Here is a 23031-nt window from a genome sequence, read left to right as displayed (position 1 = left end):
GACACACTTTTCGGATGGTCACCTACTGCTACGGGCATCCTGAACAAGTTGTGTCACCCCATCGTGGTTCTTTTGATATTGGTTTTGATCAGTTTGACTCTGTCAGCAATATTATATATCCTAACCTGGAGAATGATGAATCAGCTAACACGTTTGACTCGTTGTTTTGCAACAGCTTGGACGATCATGTGATTAAAAGAAGTTTCACAAAATGAACAAATAATCCCAGAACCTCCTCCAATATACAGTAACTGATCAGTAAAATTATAGTGAAAGTATTGAAATGATTTTCAAAACTTTCAAAGGGGGGAAATGTTGCATTTTAAAAGAAATCAAATCTGATTACAGCTGAAATATTAGGAATATAGAGTTGTGGTGTGTAACTATAGTAGATAAAGAACTTAAAGAATGTGCAGTACTGTACTTTTAGCTGATTATCGTTGGCTTATATTTTCTTTTAAGAAGCCAAGAAGATTTGCTTCTTGGAAACTCCCTACCTTTCCCATTTTGATAACAAACTGAAAGACCAATCATTGAAAAGGTTGGATTTCAAAAGAGAACATAGTACACATTTTTATGCAAACTAATATAGATAGTGATGAGAATCATACTGCGCAGAATCAGCTAAAGGAGGTCAAGAAGCGGACAAGTGAGGAAGACTATGAAAGACCACCAGAGGGCTTCTGAAGACCACCAGAGACCTTTGCTGCGCCTGCGTGAAGAGACATATACATATGCTAATGATTTACTGGAAAGTTGATGATTATGTATAACATTTCCCAAAAACTTAATGAATATGTATAACAGGTGTGTATTTAACTGTATCGTTAGACAAGACAGGTACACACGATAGGTGGAGCGATCCCCCGTCCGTGTGCCCAGCGCTGCAATAAAGGAGTGCCTGCTTCTTAACTTCTCATTGCTGTTAAGGAGTTTTATTCCGGATTTCGGCAACAAGAGCAGCAAATATACATGCACATGTAAATGACACAGATCCCTCACCAATAATGGAGAGGAGTGTATATGGCGTGATGTAGGACATGGAGACTACACAGGATGGCCAGTCTACTAGTATTGGGCAATATGTCTCCACATCAGAACTATAAGTATGAATAAATGGATTAGATTATTATGATGCCTGGTTCTGTTCAATCCACCTGGGAAAGACTCAGAAGTCACTATGCTGAAGTGTGCAGTTATGCCAAAATAAGATATCAGATGTCTTAACAGTACCCACATCTGACTATACCTTCTCATGGTAATAAAGTTAATGACATTGAACTAAGTTGTGTCCAAAACAATGTTAATCACAGCACATACACTAAACATTTCACACCCACTGACCAAGAATCCTTGAGAATTGATAATCCTTGAATGCAAAGTGTAGCCAAGAATACATAAATTCATCACTACTGAGAAAGACATCCAGATACCAAATAATACTATCCCTATCCTAACAATAAGGCTGCTGATAAAGCTTTCACCATTGATAATAAAAGGAATCACTCTCAGGTTAGATTTGCATCAGTTGTGGGTTTTACAATGTTGTAGTTTATACATCCATCAAGCAAACCAACAATTCAAGCCTGCAAAGCAAAGAAGCTTTGTCCCATTTTACTGATGTAACATGCTGTAAGTGATTTATATAATACTATACAGGGCTGTGAATTAAAAACAGTTTCCAGAGCCCAAGCAGCAGCTTAACTACAAGGACCATTATCTCTTTTTCTTCAGAGCTACTAGTTCTCACGCTAAGAACAAGGAGCAGCTCAGAGTATGTAGTTTTTCAAGTGAGAAAAAACATGTAGTTTTTCAAGTGAGAAACACCATTTTATAGTTGCATTGTCAGAAATACCTTCATTTACTCATAACTCAAGGCAAGTTAAACCATTCAGGGTCACATAATCTATTAAAGTCTGATAACATGCTCTTCTCTGCACAAGACAGAGTAGAGAGCCCTTGTGCTGAAAAGGGCTAAGGACCAGATGCTATATTATATTATGCTTCCTTCTGTGAACTGTTGCCATAACTTGAGTGGAGCAACTCACAGAAAGAATTAGTATGCAGCATAAATGACATGAAAGAATCGAGCACAGCCCCCCCCCCCAAAAAAAAAGAGAGAGAAAAAAGGTTGTATCAGGAAGCCTACAGCAGGATTTGTTTTGAATCGTTGTGTGTAATTCCCCACCACCCTCCCCCTTCTTCCAGGGCTGGTATCTGCATTGAAGTTTGTCAGGTTGCATGGGATGCAGGCTCTGACCTTTCTCTGCTCTTGATCTCTGACAATACTTGACCTCAGGTTCAAGATTTGTAAGAAGTTCTGCAGACAACGGCCTAGTCGGGTATCACAGTCTCCATTAACATAAAATAACTCCCAGACTAAACCACATGGCAAGGGAGACAGTAGATATTTATACAGATGACCTGTATTTTTTCCTCTCCAGAAACCAGGGGTTAAATTTGAAACTAAAAACCTTGTTATTCTCTCAAACTTTCCTTCTGTAGCCTGTGATCTCTGCAGTTATAAGTAGTAAAACAGCAACAGCCCAACTCTCATATAAATTTATTATCAGCTTGATCAGATAGACTCAAAAAACCTACATGTGCAGCATATTTGTTGTCCATTCTCCTGAGTGATGTCCTGCTGATACAAGCTCAGTTGACAATATTATACACAACATCGTTTTTAAAGCCAGAAACACTTAAGAACCAGAGAGGATTGTAAGAAACTGTGGCTGAATCGGCCCAAAGAAATGGAGATTTCTTCATGCAGAAAGGGGAAATAAGCAGCCTGCCCAAGCCATTATGCGAGAAGCAAGCAGCAGTAACCAAGTCATTAAACATTTAATTTCACATCATTGCACCACTTCCATTATGCATAGTTTGGGACCAAGAGACCGAGCAGTTGTGAGCACCCATGCTAGCTTTGCAGTGATTTATAACAGCACAGTGTCTCAGAGTAGTTGTCTTAACTTTCCCTGAGGTGATGCTACTAAGTACAGCATTTGTCTTAAGAGCCTACAGATAGGCTAAAGTATTTGCACTAACAGCATGATGATCCTGCACTCATCTCAAGGCAAAGGAAGGTACCATGTAACTATTACTCATTGGCAAAGAGCAAGCACTGAGCTTGCAGCTGCCAGCTGTTTTCCTTTCTAGGACTGAGGCACTTAGCATGTTTGCGGTAGGTCTTCAAGAGCCTTCAGCAGTAAGCCTCTGGCTAAGCATTTCTTTGTTAAATCTTGTTATCAAACATCCAGATAACATCATTAACTATTAGGCCCACAGCACCTGTCACAGCCAGCTATGAGGACCACTGAATACTCATACAAATCAAAGCCACTTAAGTAAACAGACACTTCCCAGAGAAATGTCAAGTTCATTACTGTTAGGAAGAAAGAGCTACTGATGCCATCCTGTCCTGGTTTTGGCTGGGATAGAGTTAATTTTCTTCCTAGTAGCTGGTATAGTGCTATGTTTTGGATTGACTATGAGAAAAATGTTGATAACACACTGATGTATTTAGTTGTTACTAAGTACTGTTTACACTAAGTCAAGGACTTTTCAGCTTCTCCTGCCCAGCCAGCAAGAAGGCTGGAGGGGCACAAGAAGTTGGGAGGGGACACAGCCAGGACAGCTGACGCAAACTGGCCAAAGGGGTATTCCATACCATGTGACATCATGCTCAGTATATAAACTGGAGGGAAAGCTGGCCAGGTGCCACTGCTCAGGAACTGGCTGGGCATCAGTTGGTGAGTGGTGAGCAACGGTAGTGTGCACCACTTGTTTTGTATATTTTAATTATTTTATTATTATCATCATCATTATCATCATCATTATTATTTTTTTCCTTTTCTGTCTTATTAAACTGTCTTTATCTCAGCCGATGAGTTTTATTCCCCCCCCAATTCTCTCCCCCACCCTCCTGCTGGGGCCCAATGAGCAAGTGGCTGCATGGTGCTTAGTTGCTGTAATAAACTGGTTAACTTTGTTCATGAAATCGCATGTGGGGGTAGAGACATTCCTCACTTATCTAAAACCACAGTATCCAGTTAAGTACCGATGATTAACGAAAGACGTTCCACCTAACAAACAAATGACGGCGCAAACACACACACACAATGCAGAAGATACCAGCCACCACCTGAAGGCAGATTACGACCACCTAACAACTGACGACACAAACACACACACAATGCAGAAGATACGAGCTGTCCGTAAACAGAAACTAGAAACTGTATAAATAAAGAGACTCAGCCCCGTCTTGAGGAGGTGCCGCCACCATACCCTGGACCCACGAACCCCCTTTAAATTACGATAATTGAACAAAAGAACCTGCAGGACCCCTTAAATTTTGTACACGAAGACCAAACGAAGACCCCAGGAGCGGGTGAGTATATAAACTGTGAACCGTTTGGTTGGGGTGGTTATCCCGAGATGCGACTGTGTGAGAGGTCTCTCTGAGATCATGCAAGTGCGGACCCTCCAGTAGTACAGTTCTCGTAACCCGCGAGAGAGTGAGTCACGACCGAGGGGAAGTGTGTGTGTGTGGATAAAGACACCTCAGAAGATGGGACAGAGGAAAAACAAGCCCTCTGGACCCATGGGGATGGGGAAGACCAGATATACCCCCAGATAGTCCCCTAGACCTGATGATAAGATATTGGAACAGTTCCCCAAGGAGAAAGGATAAGTCTAAGGAAAAGATGATTAATTATTATATTGAGATTTGGGGTGGGAAACCCCTCAACAATCCTCATGTACTCTGGCCTGTGTTCGGGTCCTCTGAGGATTGGGTGTGTCAACAATTAAATATATGGGTAAACAATAAGAGACCACCAGCCGGCCCAGAGGAGAGCGAATATGCTACCTTATGGATTCCCCAATCTTGGGAACCATCATTCCTCTTTACCTTAAGGGAAAAAAGACCGGAAAAACCCCGAAAAGATGATGAGGACCCCCTTTGGCCCCCTCCCTATACCCCTCAGGCCCCTCCACCTCAGGACCCACCCCAAGGCCAGGGAATAGCCCAGACCCAGGAGGGGTCAGATTCGAAACCTGATTCCCCGACCCCGACACCCCCTCCCAGAAAGTCTACACGTAATAAAATAAGGCGAGGAGAGGAGAGATTGTTTCCTCTTCGGGAAATGTTAGTGCCTGGTGGGGATGGACGGGGGGGACCGGGAACGGGGTATGTGACAGTTCCCCTTAATACGGGGGATGTAAGGGAATTTAAGAAGGAAATGAGGAGTTTGTTAGATGATCCCCTGGGGGTAACCGAGAGGCTGGATCAATTCTTGGGACCGAATTTGTACACGTGGGATGAATTACAGTCTATCCTGAACATACTATTTACCGTGGAAGAGAGGGACATGATTAGAAGGGCTGGAATGAGAGTGTGGGATCAGCAACATCAAGCTGGCCCGGCTGCGGATCAGAAATAACCTTTAAACTGGCCAGACTGGAATAACCAGCATCCAGCTCATAGGAATAATATGTCAGATCTGAAAACAACTATAATTCAGAGGATACGACAATCTGTTCCCCGAGGTCAGAATATTAATAAAGCCTTTAGTGAACAACAGAAGAAAGATGAAACCCCGACAGAATGACTTGAAAGGCTAAGAAAAAGTTTCCAGTTATACTCTGGGGTGGACCCTGCTACCCCTGTGGGACAGACGTTGCTGAAAACTCAGTTTGTGGTAAAATCTTAAGGAGATATTAGGAAGAAATTGAAAAAGATTGAGGACTGGCAGGAGTGGGGGTTGGATGAATTACTTAGACTCAGAAGGTGTATGTAAGACGAAATTATTTTGCCTTCAAGTGAGAAGACCCAGACACTCATAGGAGACAGCAGTTAAGGTAGACTGTACTTCCCCAAGGGTTTACGGAATCCCCAAACTTATTTGGACAAACTCTAGAAAGGATTCTACGGGAATACCAGCTGCAAGATGAGGTCGTGTTAGTACAGTATGTGGATGACTTATTGTTAACAAGAGAAAATCAGGAGGCAGTCAGAAAAGAAAGCATATGGTTGTTAAATTCCTTGAGCCTTCAAGGCCTCAAAGTATCACGGTCGAAACTACAGTTTGTGGAAGAGGAGGTGAAATATTTAGGAAAGAAGGGAATGGTGGTACAGAGGCCACCCCTAGATATATCTATACATTCGGTGAAACCAGGTGATATAATATTAATCAGAGCCTGGAAAGAATCCTCTCTCACTCCTAGGTGGGAGGGACCCTTTCTTGTTTTGTTTACTACAGATACTACAGTCCGGACTGCCGAAAGAGGGTGGTCTCATGCAAGCAGAATCAAAGAACCAATTCAGAGTTCTCACTGGGAGACGACCAGAGACCCTGATAACTTGAAAATTAAGTTCCGAAGAAAAGCGGATGAGTGAGACTATCTTTTGTAAAGATCCTAACTGTATATGTTATCCTTTTGTATGTTACAGGTGTAAACTCTGTAGAGAAAAGTGGTGGGATATCTTTACCAAAGGCATAAACCCTGAGAAGTGTTGTTTCCATACAAATGAGCCCTGTCCAACAAAGACCGAAATCGTGCATGTAACCTGCAGACGGACCGTGACCAGAGTGAGGTGTGGAGTTTAGGAGGTGAAAGATAAGAACTGAGAGAGCTATAAGTCAAGGTTGACTAAATATGACGAAGGAAGTTCCCCTGAAAAATACGACTGCTGCCGAGAAGATGATACACCTCGCTGCTCTAAGCAACAGAGTAGGCGGAGGAGAAGGCAGAGGCGTACTGCTGTGGGGATTGAGGTTGATGAACCACCTCCAGAAATGACACACGAGACCCCTTGACTCACAACTCCCAAATCCGATAACCTCAGGGCCACCCCGAAGTTTCTTATCTCCCTCGGGGAATAAAACCACAAACCAAATTAAATGTCAAAAATTTAGAAATACTTATAGAAAAGACAAAACCACACCACTTTTCTCAATCTTATATCTAGGTATGTGGATAATAAGTCTGTTACCGATACTGGCAAAACCTACCTGTGGAGACGAGAACCCCCATCAGCCCTATAGGTGAACCTTAACCAGAGTAGATGATTCAAACATAATAAAAGAAAACATCACGGCGGGTCCCCCGAGGTTTGAAGTAACAGTTTGTGATTTATTAAGAATCTATATGACAGATACCTGTAACAACAATTGGAGAAAACCTAACCAAAGAGCAGTCTACTGATACCCAAGCTCTAACCCTGGACGAGAGTATTACAATTACCTTGGTCACTTTTCTTGTGGATATTAGAGCTGTGAGACAATAACTACAGGATATTAAACTGTTAAGAATCCAGATAAATATCTTTCTGTACAATAGGGGACCCTCGGGGTACATTCAACCGACGCATTCTTTAGATGGAACTATGATAACAACAGGAATTGTAACCTATTACACCTAACAGTATTGAAGCAGGACCAAGCTGTGTGGACAATTGGGAAAACTTGGGGGGTAAGAGTCTGGGAACATGGATTTGATAGGGGTGGCCTATTTCAAATAAGAAAAGAAACAGCCAAATTTTCTCCTCCTTCAGCGATCGGACCAAATCTAGTCATAGCAGAGGAAGATGATAGTAACAGTATTGTACATACTGTTACAATCTCTCCTAACATAAATGTCACTGGAAATAACACCCTAGACGTATCAAGAAAAAAAAAAAAAAAATCAAACCCTCGACTCTTACACCCGAAGTCAACCCATTGTGAAATATACTTCAAGCCAGTTATCAGGTTAATCACTATTGTTAAAGGACGCTTAGAAACTACACACTTAATGCTGCTCTGGAAGCAATACAAACAAATCGGGGACGGAGGAATTACTCCTATCCTCGAGTGGGCTAAAGAAACATTGGATCGATTTAATAAACAAAATCAGGATAAAATAGAAAAGGGGGGATTGTAATAAACTGGTTAACTTCGTTCATGAAATCGCATGTGGGGGTAGAGACATTCCTCGCTTATCTAAAACCACAGTATCCAGTTAAGTACCGATGATTAACGAAAGACGTTCCACCTAACAAACAAATGACGGCCCAAACACACACACAATGCAGAAGATACCAGTCGCCACCTGAAGGCAGATTACGACCACCTAACAACTGACGACACAAACACACACACAATGCAGAAGATACGAGCTGTCCGTAAACAGAAACTAGAAACTGTATAAATAAAGAGACTCTTCCCCATTTTCGGCGCGAGCCTTTGGCGGAGCACTGTCTCCCCGGCCGCCCAGCGCTGTTTTGCTCTCTTATCGCTTGCTAATAAATTCGATCTTGTCATTTAATACAAATTGGCTCCTCCAATTTGTCACGAGCGTCTATAACAGTTGCCAGCTAGGGTTAAACCACAACACATCCTTAAAGGGGAGGATTCGTAAAGGGTGGCAATAAAAAAAAAAAAAGCTGGTATCTTTAAGTAAAAAGTTTTATTATAGTATCTAGAATCAACCTTTGACACAGCAACAATGATGATAGAAAATTAAGGATTGATACTCCTGAGAACAGTAGAACTAATGGAGCTTGCCTTCCTACAGCTGTGCCCATAGAGGTAGATTCATGAACAAGAAATCTGTTGATAGCTATTAATACACAGAAATTACTTCTGGCACAGGAAGCTGTTGGATTACAAACTCCTGAAGGCTGACAGAGCATTAAGGAAGACACCAGTGTATACTTTCCCTAATTTAAGATGTTCCTCTAGACCACTTCTTTTGGCTAGTGCTTTTTTTCCAGAGAAAAATGAAAAGTGGTTTATCATTTTTGACAAAACACAGGAAAAACCCAGCTAACAAACACCCTAACAGAACAGCTGAATTCTCCTTGCTTTCCCATTGAAGAGTCAGTGATATGTCTCTGCTGATGATTTTCAGAAAAACTTGAAGTATATTTTGGCCTGTAGGTTCCAAATTTACTGAAGAGGAACTGAATCATACATGTTGGGTCACATCTGCGTAGTTGCCTTAGCTGCCTTTTTGAGAACCAGAGAAATTTTTTTTGCATTACACTGATTTTGACCTGAAATCCTAGGGGTTTTTCTTTTTCTCTTAATTAGGCTACTCATTTGTACAGTATCTGCTCCAAAACCTAATGCATTAAAAGGCACCTAGTAGAAGTCACACCTCAAATGAGGTGTTCAAAAGCAGGTATCTGCCTGGTCTAAGACCCCAGTCAGTACCACAAACTGCTCAAACACAACAAATCTTGAAGTTGCAGAGCTTGGGTTTGATATTTTGAGAACCTGAAAGGTCATGTGTGCAACTCAAGAATAGGAAGGAAGCAGGTGGGTATTTAAAATGACCAGAAAGAAACAGAACTCAGTTCCACTTTGGTTTCTACTGACAGACAAGCTACACAACATAAAAAAGTAATTTCACTTCTCTGCACTTATTTCCCTCCCCAAAATGATAATAATTTACACTTCACAGCAACTACTTTATCTTTTGCTGACAGTGCTTATATTTTAAACTGTAGATAAAAGTTTTTATGGAAACTATTGTAATTGCTACAGGATTTATAAATTGGGGTAATTTCGATTCTTAGGCCTTCCTGAGTCAATGAAATTTTATTTGCAGGCTGCCACATTTTCTCATCAAGTAGGCTGTTCTGCTTCTTGTTAGCACCATGCAAAGCCTACTTGCATGGTCAAATATTGTCATAGCTGGTGATTAAAAAAAACAGTATGACCTCCATTCAAAGTAGATGTCTGTCCTGTTACCTCTGTGATAAAACATGCCTCAGGATACCAAAACTGGGCCTCCAGCTCTCTTGCTGAACCATAAACTCTGAAGTTTCAGTTAGGAATATCGTAAGCTAATGCTTGTAAACATGCACTTTGTTAGATCATTATACCCCAGTACAAATCAAAGCCTAGGTTTGTGCATGCTTCTTCGGGGAATTCCCTCTTTTAATTCAAGCTCACCGGTAACTCCATGAGGAAGCTGGGAATTTCTGTTGACTCCCTTATCTAACATATCTCTGATTTACTAAACTTATTTTAGGACAGCAGTACCCCTTCTTTCCTTCTACTATCAATTAAAGTAATAACTGCTGGTTCTTTCTGCAAGAGCATCCAAACAACATTGTCCCAGTTTCCTTACTGGAGTTAAAAAAATAAATTAAAAAAATAAATCACTGTTTCAGCCCAACTACCTTTTAGCCCTTTACAGCTCTGGGGCTGTACTTCCACAAATGACTGATAATGCGTGCCTCATCGATCTTGGAAAAGTCTCACCAATCTACACAGCTTTGTGCCAACAAACCCAATGTCGTTACAGTCATACTAGCAAAAATTAAAACCACATGATCTCAAAAGATCACTTTTGTTCATATCATCTAGTTTAAAAAAAAAAACCACCACACCACCACAAAAAAAAAAAAAAAAAAAAGTGAGGTTGCTGGTCCTACCAGGACACACACTTAAGTATCCAGAAGCTTAATGCAGACTCAGCCTACAGAGCTCAGTTCCCTCTTGACATTTGAGAGTTACATCTTTTTCTTCCCTGCAAAAATATAGGTTTATTCTTTTCTATTTGCTGTGGAGTTGCTCTACCCTTCAGCCATACCCATAAGTCTTTTCTCATTTACCATGTTTGCTGTGTTAGCAGTTCTGGGCAACTCCCAGCTTTCTCAGCTTACACACTTCCTCTCTTCTAAAGCCCTTTTATCACACTTGGGCCCCTCTATCACCAGCTTGTGGTTGCAGCACAGCTTCTCATCACCACGCACTGCAAAAGCGAGAAACATTGTTTACTCTGACCTCCTTAACACCAACTAAAAGTTTCATCTTTCACCTCTGTGCTGAATCACAACTCCATGTGTCTAGGGTACTGCTTTCAAAAAAGGCAATTAAGATCAGCAATAAGAAATAAATGTATGTGTATACGTACACTGAGACACTACTTCCCTTGCAGTCTCTGCTTTCTTCAGGAGATTATGCTTCTCTTTCCTTCTATGATCTTTACAGCAAAAAATAAACACTATATAAATGATTAATCAGACAGATTAGAATCTATCTGCTCCCCGCCCCCCCCAACAGCAAGATAAAAAATGAAAAGGGTGAAAGTGAAGCCCTGGAAGATTATGACCCTACCAAGGATCTCCATAAGAACTCCTGGGGGTGGGTGGGGTGTAGACAAACCACTTTTTTCTGGAAGAAAGTATCATGGAAGGAATCATACAAATGACCCTTTTATAAACCACAGCTCCAGTCACTGCTATTGCTCTGTGCTTCTGAACTATGGCATTTTGGCCAGAGTTCATTGTAATCTTGAGATACCTTTGCAGGCAAAAGAAGTATTTCCTAATTGTATTTGAAGGCAGTTCTCAAGGAAGGCAAAAAAGCATGCAAATGGACTGGGGTATGAAACTTCATTCTCAAGTTTAGTTGAAGTTTACATGTTCATATACAAAAATCAGCTTTTTGAGGGAGTACATGCCCTCGAAAAAATTGTTCACCTTGTTTCAGATACTTCCTCTCATCAGCTTCGCAGTCTATCAAGGATGGAAAGGAGGGGTTCCCAACTACCCACCAAATTACCATTTAGATTAATGAGAGAATATAAACTCACATAAACTTTGTGCCCTGGAAATTCTGTGCAATGTTGGTATGTAAACATTTATGTCTCGCAGAATAACAGCTGTAAATCAGAGGAAAACAGTTAACATTAACCTCAGTCTCAGATTGCAAGGATGAAGGTCAATTAATTTGAAAATAATTAAAAAAATAAATTATGAATCACACCTTTCCCAGCCATGAGCTCTGATCCCCTGTCCTTGCCTGGAGTGGCAACTTACCTGACTTCTAGGCAAAAGAAGAGCAGGCACAAGGTACATTATGAATTCAATGAAATCCAGCTAGTTTTTTAACTTCGTGTCACTTGAATAACCCGAGACCTGATCAAATCACTGCCACCCCTCCCCCCCCATTTTTGCTAATATAATTGGTATTAATTCCTCTAAACTAAATGAACCCTACCAGCAAAAGCACTTTTACTTTGCAGATGGGTCTGCACTACGGCTTACCAGACTTCATCTAGACTTCCTCTTCAAAAGAAAAGGAGCAAGAGATGTCATAAAGTAACATAACACTGCAACCACTGTTACCCTAAGCCGCCAGTACTTTTTCTAAAAATTAAGCTTTTATATCAAGGAAGAATCTGTGGCATGATTCATGGGACAAAGCATTGCTGAATTCCAGTCACTTCCCAAACCCCAATGATACAAGTAACTTGAGAGCTGGGCTGCAACAGAAATAAGCAGGGTCTGTTGAAGGGAACCGCCTATATAATCTACAGAACAGAGCACAGTAGGTTGGATTGCATCATCCTTGTAGAATTGGTAAATTCTTTCTCTACTAGTTATTTTTTCTTTTAGTTGCATTTAAAAAGGATAGAGTATGATGAACAAGTACCTCTAAGAGTAACCCACATCTTCAAACAACTGACAAGAATTGCCATTTGTCTTTTCAGAGGCCACCCCCCTGGTCTTTAGATATCCACTGCTAGTAGTGTCTCAAACCTGCCTGGCTGGACTGGTTATTGAGACAGTTATCAGTTAATTCCAGCTTGCTACACTTCCTTACTCATTACTTTGCACCAGGCCTGACCAGCTGTAACTGAGAATTTGGTAACATCAAAGAACATCTCTCTTTAGGCAGAGGTATATAAATGTAATAGGTTCCTGTGCTCTGCTCCCCCCCCCCCTTCTCTTTTTAAACACAGGTACTAGACACTACATCATTGACCAGAAGACCTAGGAGTCAACTAACCAGAAACAACAGTTCATCAGTAGATCTCTACCTTGCCTTCCAAAAAGTCCAACAATATAGTGCTAGCCTATTGCCTTCCAGAATACTATATGCCTACTGCCTTATAAAGATTTTCTCTCTAACAACTTCTGTCAAAGGTACACTATAATAGAATATTATAAGCACAGAATGCACACTCTTGGTAAGGTACCCATAGTTGTTTGTAATTAATAGGTCTGGAGGAGAACAAACTGGCTATAACTTAACCAAAGCAGTAGTACATTTTGGTAAGAAGGAACTTGGAAAGAACAATTACAGGGGATCAACACTATTTCACCTGTGACAAGCCAATGGATATTTGACTACAGTGGGTTCTATACAGATATCACTGCTCCACAATACCAAGAGCCAATGCTGTTCCTTAAAGTCCCTTATCACCAACAGGTGATCTCCGATGCTTACCCCTTAACAGTCACTCACTGCTGCATCACCTGTGGGCAAGATGATTTTAGTAAACTGTATTTGCAGGGTTGTACTTCCTGACAGCTGGCACAAATCTCTGCTGGTTCAATGTCAGTGCAAGCCAAAGTATTGATGAGGATCTTTCAGTCACATGGGATCTCATTGCTCTTGTAAACATGAACTAAAACTCTGTAGCTCTAGCTGTTGACTCTGGAGATAACAGTATCTAGATCCACCTGCAGGCTTTGCTTTTAGTTTATGACCTGCCCTTTAGAATTAGGTCCTTATCACTACACATTAAATCTTGTGTCCTGGTTTCAACTGGGATAGAGTTAATTTTCTTCTTAGTAGCTAGTACAGTGTGTTTTGGATTTAGCATGAGAATAACGCTAACAGACTGATGTTTTAGGTGCTGCTAGGTAGCACTTACCCTAAGTCAAGGATTTTCCAGTTTCCAATCACTTGTCTTTTCTTGGTGTTTGTTTTTTTTTTAAGAATGGTTTATTAACTAAAGTACAATAAAATAAAATATAATAGTAAAATATAATTGTAATTAAAAGGAATATAATTAGAAATAAAAAAACCAAAAGATAAGTTATGCACAACGCAATTGCTCACCACCTGCTGACCAATGCCCAAGCAGCAGTCCGCCCCTCCTGGCCAACTCCCCCCAGTTTATATACTGAGCATGATGTTCTATGCTATGGAATATCCCTTTGGCTAGTTTAGATCAGCTGTCCTGGCTATGATCCCTCCCAGCTTCTTGTACACCTGCTTGCTGGCAGAGCATGGGGAAACTGGAAAATCCTTAACTTAGGATAAGCACTACTTCACAACACCTAAAACATCAATGTGTTATCAACATTATTCTCATGCTAAATCCAAAACACACTGTACCAGCTACTAAGAAGAAAATTAACTCAGTAATTGCGTTTAAATAGCATTATGCATCTACAGTAATAGAAAGTGGATAGAACAATATAATAAATACAGGAAACAGCCGCATTGGGGAAATACATATACAACAACAAAAAAGGTTACATCAAAAAAGAAAGGGTAGCATGAAAAGGATGCCATGGTAACAGCCTAACCCAGAAAACACACTGTTCCAAGTCTGGCCATAAGGCCAATCATGTGACTAAAGAGACACTGAGAAGTACAGTAGCTATGGCTACACTGGTGCCTGTAACCACTGAAAATGATGCAGGAAAAGGAGGTAGTTTGGAGGACAGCTCAGCTGAAGCAGAGCTATACATACTCACCCTAGGCAGTAAAACTGAGAGACTTGTGCACTAGAAGTGCATCTCACTGGGTAGTGTGACTAGGTGCCCCCCGCCCCCAAAAGGTCAGAGAGGGTATCAGCTCCAAGAGATACACCAGTACAGAAAGCACCCTTTTTATGGGCAGCCTCACTCTCTAGACACTTCTCAAGTCTGGAACCAACATAATTTTTGCCTGGACAGAGACTATTATGTACTTTTTTCCCCAGCTGAGTCCAGTTACTGTTCTTCACTGTACTGAGGGTGTATTGCCTGAAACCTGCCTCATCATTGCATCTGTTTCAATCTTCTGCAAATCTTATCATTGAGAGCTTCCTTTGATGTAACCTCACAGCCAGTAATTCCAGCTGAAGACCACCACCATATTTATAATAAAAAGCCAGATATCGCCATCTCTGTATGTTCCCTAATGGCTCGTGAAGAAGTGTTCACTTTCCATCTTGGTCCTGGTGAACATGTGTTCATGTCACAAACTATATACAGTGTCAGAAAAATAGCCTAGGGTTAGATGGGTCAACAAAACCAAACTTATGTCTTCCTTGAGTAGATGTTACTGGATGCACAGTAGAGGGACACATGGCCAGAGTCCCTCTGTTGTCCCCTAAGCTGTCCTTGTTCTAAGCATAAGTAATGAAAGCCAAGAAAAATGCAAATCAGTCTTCCCCATATACATATATGTGTGTATAAACACATGAGCATGCATTTTGTTTGCTTATACATAAAGCACTCACACATGCTACCCTCAGCTATTTAGGAAATGTGGGACTGTTCAGCATCCCGCAGGGGAAGAGCCAGCCAGTCCCTCCAGGAAAAAACAAAAGAAAAAAGACACAGCTGTGGGAAGCAGGAACCCACCACTACAGATGTCACACACTTTCTAACACTTTCTCCTCTGCCATTCAGTTTTTGTTGTTGGTCTGCTATTTCCATCTCTGTCTTATTTTGTTAACTAGAAAATTACTTCTTCCCTGGAAAGGATCGGAGCCATAGAAATTACTGAATGAGAATTCACTGGTCTAGCTATGGCAGCATGGTCTGTTTGCCTTTGCCTTTCCTCCTGCCCATCCTCACACTGTGCTCTCCTGCTAACTCCTTGAAGCAGGAGCTCTCTTGCTCTCCATCTGTGCAAGGGCGGGAACAGTGAATTTCCACTCCCAGTTGGTAACCAGGAACTAAGTGATAAACAGGTTGTAAAATGATGTTTATTCATTGCTTAGCAAACTGGGATTTTATTCCATACTAGCCCCTATACACTTAAAATGGAGTTTAGAATTATCTAGGATTAAAGAGCTGTAAGAAAACAATGAGGAATTGCCAGTAATGTCAAAGCAATTAAAATTCACACACTGTTTTATGTTTTCACAAACACTCTTTATATGTCTGTCTTAATTAGCAAATAATCAGCTGTCTACCTAGAATACGAGTTTGTTATCTGAAGGGGACCAGTGATGACACTGCCTGATAAACTACGTGCAATTTACTGCACAGAAAAACATCTCAATTTTTTGAGCACTCTTACAGTATCCAAGCAATTGCTACACAGGAAATTAGAAAAGAGTGTAGGAAAGAAGTAGTCCTGCGGATTATGTGTTTAAGATTAATTTCTCACTGTGAAAGTTATTAAAAATAACACACAAAGCCATTCAAACTCAGACTACAGTTTCTCAAAGCATGAAGGCATGCACAGACACTCCATTCAATGAAACAAAACTTCTTTCATTTCCTCATCCAGGGCTTGCTCAGGTCACAATTAAGTACTCGCACAGTATATTGTAGCAGTGTGGCAGCTGTCCTCTTCCGTCGACTACCAGACAGTATCAAGAATTAGTAGAGGTCACCCTACAGTAAAACAAACCATCAAATGACATTAGCAACACCTTTCTACCCACTCAGTTGTGATCATCATCTTCTCTCCACCATCACCCTGTTACTGTCATTCATCAAGTGAAACCCTTCCAGCCCCAGGGCAAGAGCCATGCCTAGCGCTCACTGTTCAATGGACCAGTGCTGAATAAAGCTCAGCTCAGACCTGCCTTTAGGGAATGCCAGACTGGTGTCTGAAGTATTTCTCACTTCTCTCTGACTATTTATATTCCACAGCTAGCACAGGACACACTATAAAATATATAAGTACATACCACAGTAGCTTACAAGGGTCCAAATTCATATCCTACCTTCAATGTACTACTGACTGCCACAGAGAATTTACCATCTAGATAGTCAAGAGATGAGAGCCTGACATAGGTTATCAGCATAATTTTGTCTGCCAGGGCCTTGCTGAACTCCTGACAAGATTATCTGTTTGATGGTTTCTGTGTTTTTCTCGCTCCTGGGAAAAAACCCTGGAAACACTTATCCAAGTCCCTTTCAGGTCCTTTGAACTCTGGTGGCCAGCTACTACAGTTTCAGCCACCACTGAACACTGCTTCTACAAAACCATCAAGTTTTCTTCATTTGTTTGGCAACATCTATTTGAGGCACATAGACCAAAGCAAGCAGTACATATTCAATCACCAGCACCTACTGAACTAGAATGGTTCGGGTAAATATTCAAGTTGCTTTAATATTGTAGGTTTTTCTTTTTCAGAGAAAAATTGAGCAAGGAGAGAAGCCATTTATCCCACTTTGCTCATATCTGCATCATAAAATGCATCCATGTATACTTTAATAAGACTGCATTTGGTCCTGCTTTACATTTTGCAACCATCCCGCAAATATCCTCAGAAACATTTGTAAGGATACCTTAAGTTGTATTACCAGGATTTTCTATTCCCCTTTAAGTAACAAAAACTTAAAGAGTTTGAGACTAGTATAAACACCAATTAAACTTGCCACGACAAAGCTTCTCCATTACAATTTACCACTTGTAAGATGTCACAGACTATAACTCATTCTTAAGTTCAACAGCAAAACAAAGCCTACCTGCAGTTAACCCCAGGTAATTACCACATAATGGGAAAACTCTGCTACCGTCCTCCTTCTGTCAGGATGCATCCCTTAAAAACTCGGGAACGCCACAACTTGTGGGAGGACAGCGGAGAACAAGAGAAACTCTTTACCAGCAGACAGAAAACAGGGCCGAAATACTCGGTGACAAGCCGGGAAAGCCCGACGTGTCGGCCGACCCAGAGCAACGCGGCGCTCCGCGCTCCTGCGCCCACTGAGCTGCCCCCGGAGAGGAAAGCTTTTCCCACGCCGCGGGCAGCTTCTGCGGGGCGGGATTATGTGTGCGCATAGATACAGATAGGAAGAAAGTTTTAAGCTTCTCGCAGGCAGGAGGCGACGGTCCTGCCATTACTAACCGCCCCCCCGCCCCAGGACGAAGGCAGCGCCTGCCGCGGCAGCTCCCAGCTGGGCGGGTGCTTTGTTCCGCCGCTGCCGCGCCGACGGAGGGGCCGTCGGGCTCACCTCGATGAGCCGCTGGAGGCCGGGCCTCTGCAGGCAGGTGTGGCTGGCGAGCAGCTCCCAGTGCTGCTGGAGGAGGTGTTGGGCCGCCTGCACCTCGGCCGGCCGCTCCAGCGCCTGCAGCACGCCGGCGCCCAGCCCCACATAGCCCACGTACACCGTCAGCAGCATCGGCACGCCCCAGCGCCGGCGCCGCCGCTGCCGCCGCCGCCGCCACGCCACCACCATCAGCCCTGCCGCCGCCGCCCCCGGAGCTGAAGGAGGTGCCGGGCCGGGGGCGGGAGCGAGGCCGCCCACGGGAGGAGAACTGCGCCGGGCCGGGCAGGGCGCCCGGCCGGCCCCCAGCGCCTCCCCCGGGCCTTCCCCCACCCAGTTTGCCCCCGATCTGCCCCTTCCCACCCTCCGCGGCGCGGAGAGAAGCCCAGAGCCGCGCTGGGCCGGGCCAGGGCAGCGGGTTCCGCCCGTTCCCCTGCGGCAGCCCGCCCCCCCCCCCCCGCCGCTCTCGCCCTCCTCCTGCGCTACTCCGCTTCCCACCTGCCTTCTCCGGAGCGCGGAACTGCTTTATGGCTCCCTTCTCTGTGCGAGAACGGATGCCGAGGCACGTTCGTCCCTCGGAGGGATGCTACCCAACACCCTTACCAGCAAACCGAATTGCTTATCTAACCAGCTAGTATCAGTTACAGATCACCATACCAGCGACTTGCATAACTCTAGTTTCCTCCTTCATGCAGCTGCTAAGCTAATTTAAGAGGCAGCAAACAGGTGTTCTGATAACGACTCTTCGATATAAGCAATTGTAAAGGTAGTAAGCTTGTGTGTCTTTTTATTGTTTGTGGTTTCTCCTATGAAAGATGGGAGCACCTTCTTCGCACTGGTAGTTCCCAAGACTTATTTGATTAATTATTTTCTTGTATAGGACTACATCAAATGTTCCCCTCTGTACCCTCACCAATAGAAAAAACAATCAAATCACTTTGGGTGTAAAAAAAGTTTGTTTGCAGAATATGAGATAAAGGAGAATACACCCACTAAATTTCTGAACAGGATGCCTTTATGTGCTGTCAGATAGTAGTGTCTTCTCACACTGCCCTGGGATTTTTTTTTTTTTTTTTTTTGCCAGGGGAGTGTTCGTACTATTACAAATAAGGTGGCCTTCAAACAGGTATTGCACCACTGAAACAGTTCTGGTAATGTGCTAATTCACGTTTTTCTGGGAGGTGCTTTAAACTGACTAGCATTAACTCATGGTTTTACTGGCAAGATGCAAAACTTAACACTCAAAGGATAGACCAATTCCAGTTTAAAGATATCATCCTAAACGCAGTCTTAAAACAAAAATAGTTATGCTGCTCATTGCTCAGTCTTAACTCTGCATTTTCAATGTATTCATTACTGAATGATGTTTAAAATGGAAATGAAAAAAGCCTTCTTTAAAAATATATATGAGAAAGAAAAGATGCAAAGATACTAAAAAGTATATATATACTCAAGTTTCCTCTCTCATTTAAGATCAGGAAATAGACACATCTGAGCTACATTTTGATATTTTAACTGCATTAAAATCAGATAGTTTATACAAAGCACACTAAGTATAACCATGCTGAAACATTACAAACTAAACATATAGCAATTAATGTTTATACTTGTCTTGGGTTCAGCTGGGATAGAGTTAATTTTTACAGGAACCTGGGAGGTGAGGGGGCATAGCCGGGGCAGCTGACCTGAACTAGCCAAGGAGCTATTCCATACCATGTGACATCATGCTCAGTATATATAAATGGGGAGCGGGCTGGGGGGAGTTCTCTCGACTTTCGGTGGGGGAAGTGGCGGAGCGTCGGGTTCCGGGTGGTGAGCAGTTGCACTGTGCATCGCTCGTTTCGTATATTCTTTCATTAGTACCGTTGTTGTTGTAACTTCTCTTTTTTGTGTGTTGTCCCAGTAAACTGCCCTTATCTCAACCCTCGAGGTTCTGTGGTTTTGTTTTTTTTTTTTTCCTCCTCCGTCTCTTCCCCATCCCACCGGAGGGGGGCGGGAGGAGTGAGCGAGCGACTGCGTGGTCCTTTGTTACCGGCTGGGCTGAAACCACGACAATACTAAAGATATATTATATAAAACAAATTACAGGTGAGACTCAGGGTTTGTAACTACAAGCAAGACCAAAAACCCAGGACATCAAGCATGTGCTTGCTAGAGGGAATTTGGGTAGGAAGAGAAGAGATCAAGATTCACAACAAATCTTCACAGAATCATATGAAATTTTAATGGCTGATTTTCTTGAGTATTCTCAGAAATGTCACTTGTGTGTCAGCCTTCTATTTACATCTCCAGAGGGAATGGCTCAAATATTTGCAGATGATATTTTGGTGTTGTCTGGAAGGTACCAATATATCTGAGGATGAGGGAGGGCTTGCTGAGTAGGCTTAAAAGGTAAGTAAGCCTGGAAGGATGTTTGCTTCTTGTCCTCCACTGGACTGCAAGTGGTAGCTGCTCAGGACAATATGCTACTTTTCCACATCACAGATGGACACTGCCTGGGCCATTGCTTCTGCCACAGGCCACAGAGCTACATTCAGAGGCTTCAGAAGGGCTGTATTCCATGCATCTGAGCTGAGCATCTTGTAGCAGGTTGTGTAATCTCCATTCTGTGCAGGATTGCACCACTGGTAAAATGGGTTATTAAAAGAGCAGAAGAGTCCCTTTTGTGCACTCCTCTGGCTCCTTGTAAGCCCTTGTGATTGCACAGTTCTTCCACGTTATTTTTCTTAGCTGGTCTGTTGATACTTGTTTACTACCTTTGTCTTAGAGGAAGGGTACTAGAAAGCGATTGATCCATCCATGCTCAAGAACCGGGCCAGTGCTCCAAGTATGTATCTCAAAGTAACTTTGATTACAGATGTGCATGACCTTTAGGATCTTTTCAGGAACTTGAAAAATTGACAAAGTGAGCAAGAAATTTCTATCGTGTGTAACACAGGAGAGGTCATCAGTATCTTTCTCTTTTCTGTTTCAACATGGCGATATGCTTGATTCAAGGTACCATTTTCAGTCTTCCAGCTGGCAGTTTGAGAACTGCTGCAGCTACTTTCAGCCTTACTAAAAGCAGCAGTAGCAAAGAATTCAGAAGATAGTCTCACCACGCTGCTACTTTGCAAAATCAGTATCAGGTACAGGAGCAATTTTCTGGACTGCAGTAAAAGCAATCCAAACACCCTGCTGTCAGATGTCAAGTAAGAATGATTTTAACACTTTGCCAGTAAGTGGTGCATGCATGCTTTCTATCCCTGATAAACCTCATTATCATTTTTTATGGCATGCAGCATGGTGTACAACACTCTATAGGATCACCTTTAGACAGGTGCATGTTTTGTGGCTGCCTGTGGCTAGATGAAGTAAGGAAGGCATGGAAAAAGGCAAGGTGAAGGGAACAGGTTAGATATAAAAGTCAGTAGAACTTTAGTTTTGTCTTTCACACAAACAGGCCTAAAATGTCTTGTAGTGTTGATGCAAGGCAGGTACAGAGTACAGTGATGCTGATGATGTTAGCAATTGCATATGCAAACATTATGTCCGAAGAATAGAGAATACTGAGAAAGTTTCCTGTGAGATTTGCAAAGATACAAAAAGCCAGACAGGAGAGAGTTGGCTGCTCTTGGTGACAGAGGCTACAAAGAAAGCTGTTGCACAGATTTATGGGAATAGCTGAGGGCATACAGAAACATCAGTGCAAAAACTGAGGAGATAAAATCTGTGAGGTAGGTAGTGGTAAGACATGAGGGAAATCTTAGATGGGATAAGCGTTTGAAAACTCAGTTTTGAAATGAGTTGAAAAAACCATAGCTGGCATTCTTACATACCAGCATTTCAGATTTTGAGCAGCCACACTGCACTATGCAGGAGTCAGCAACAAAGAAAACAAGCACCAAGTCAGATGTAAGAACAAGCATCTGTTGTGACCCTCCTCAGAAGTAAAAATCTAGCACAGAAGGTATGTGGGAAGAGATTTGTGACCTATACACATGTCTACATGTTTTATGGACACTTCCCCAAAATGAAATATCAAAGCAGTTGCTGACGTTTGATGTTACTCTAGCCTGTCAGCCATAGGCTAGCTTGGAACTAGTCTACATGCCCGGTCATATTTCACTCACACTTTACATTAGTTCCACTTATAAAGGATTTTATAGGATTAATTGATGGTTAGTATGAGTTATAAACACACTGAATAAATAGCAGTGTGTACATAATTACAAGCATACCCATGGAACGTGTTAGTGATGATTATAAACAATCTAGTATGGTACTCAATGAATGGATAATTGTTTTATCAAGTTTCTGTAGTATACTTTAATACAGAGTATGACTACAGTTTTACATCTCAGTGATTAGCTTGTCATAAGGTGCTTAAATGTCCTTCTTTGGCTTTTCCGCTTCTTTGGAGATGGCTGCTGCTACTTTTGACTTACAATACCTGTGATAAAATCAAACTCCCTGTTTCTCACAGGTGACACGATGTGCATGACTGAGGATCAGATTTAACACAAGAGCCTATCATCAGCCTTGTTTAGAGGTAAACGGACAGCACCATCTCTGTATGGTGCATGATAGTTCTTCACTGAACTGGCCCAAAGCAAATGCCAGACTCTAATAATATTTGTGATCTGGCTGGAAATAAGGAAGTCTGCTTGCATTTAAATTTAGTTTAAAGTGCTTTTTTCAAGTGGCTGTGAAATGAACTGTGATAAAGAGAAGGACCTGCTCTGAGCTGTCAGTTCACTCTGAAATGAATTGTAACAGTCCAGGCAGCACTGGATAGACGCATAATTTCTGTACAATTTAAAAGAAAAGCATTTTAGACCAGGAACTAAAGAAATGTTATCATTTTATATGAAAGCTGCTAATTTCAGACAACATCAACTGAATCTTAATTGGATGGATGTCATTAAGTAGGTGGTCATTACTGTCGATATTCCTCTGTGTTTTTGTTTGTTTTCTGATTTGAAATGCAGAAAGATTTTTGTACCTGACTTTTTCCACTTGAGACTCTCGGTGACATGACTTGTCATTGGAGCTGGGAGGCAGTCACTCTAGATTTTTTGAAAATGAGTGACCATAAG

The 23031-nt window shown here is 42.1% G+C and overlaps 1 protein-coding gene across 1 annotated transcript in view; it reads right to left on the bottom strand.

The window, feature by feature from the left end:
* The window catches only part of KCNK17 (potassium two pore domain channel subfamily K member 17), a 42070-nt gene extending 23925 nt beyond the window's left edge, over positions 1–18145 (bottom strand). Inside the window, exon 1 of the mRNA XM_052806644.1 lies at positions 17921–18145. Within this exon, the coding sequence (XP_052662604.1) occupies positions 17921–18145 (225 nt within the window). The remainder of the gene's footprint in view (positions 1–17920) is intronic.
* Positions 18146–23031: the final 4886 nt, after the last annotated feature.

This window comes from Harpia harpyja, chromosome 13 (assembly GCF_026419915.1).
Source record: "Harpia harpyja isolate bHarHar1 chromosome 13, bHarHar1 primary haplotype, whole genome shotgun sequence".
Classification (NCBI taxonomy): domain Eukaryota; kingdom Metazoa; phylum Chordata; class Aves; order Accipitriformes; family Accipitridae; genus Harpia; species Harpia harpyja.
This window is presented reverse-complemented; position numbering and strand designations above follow the sequence as displayed.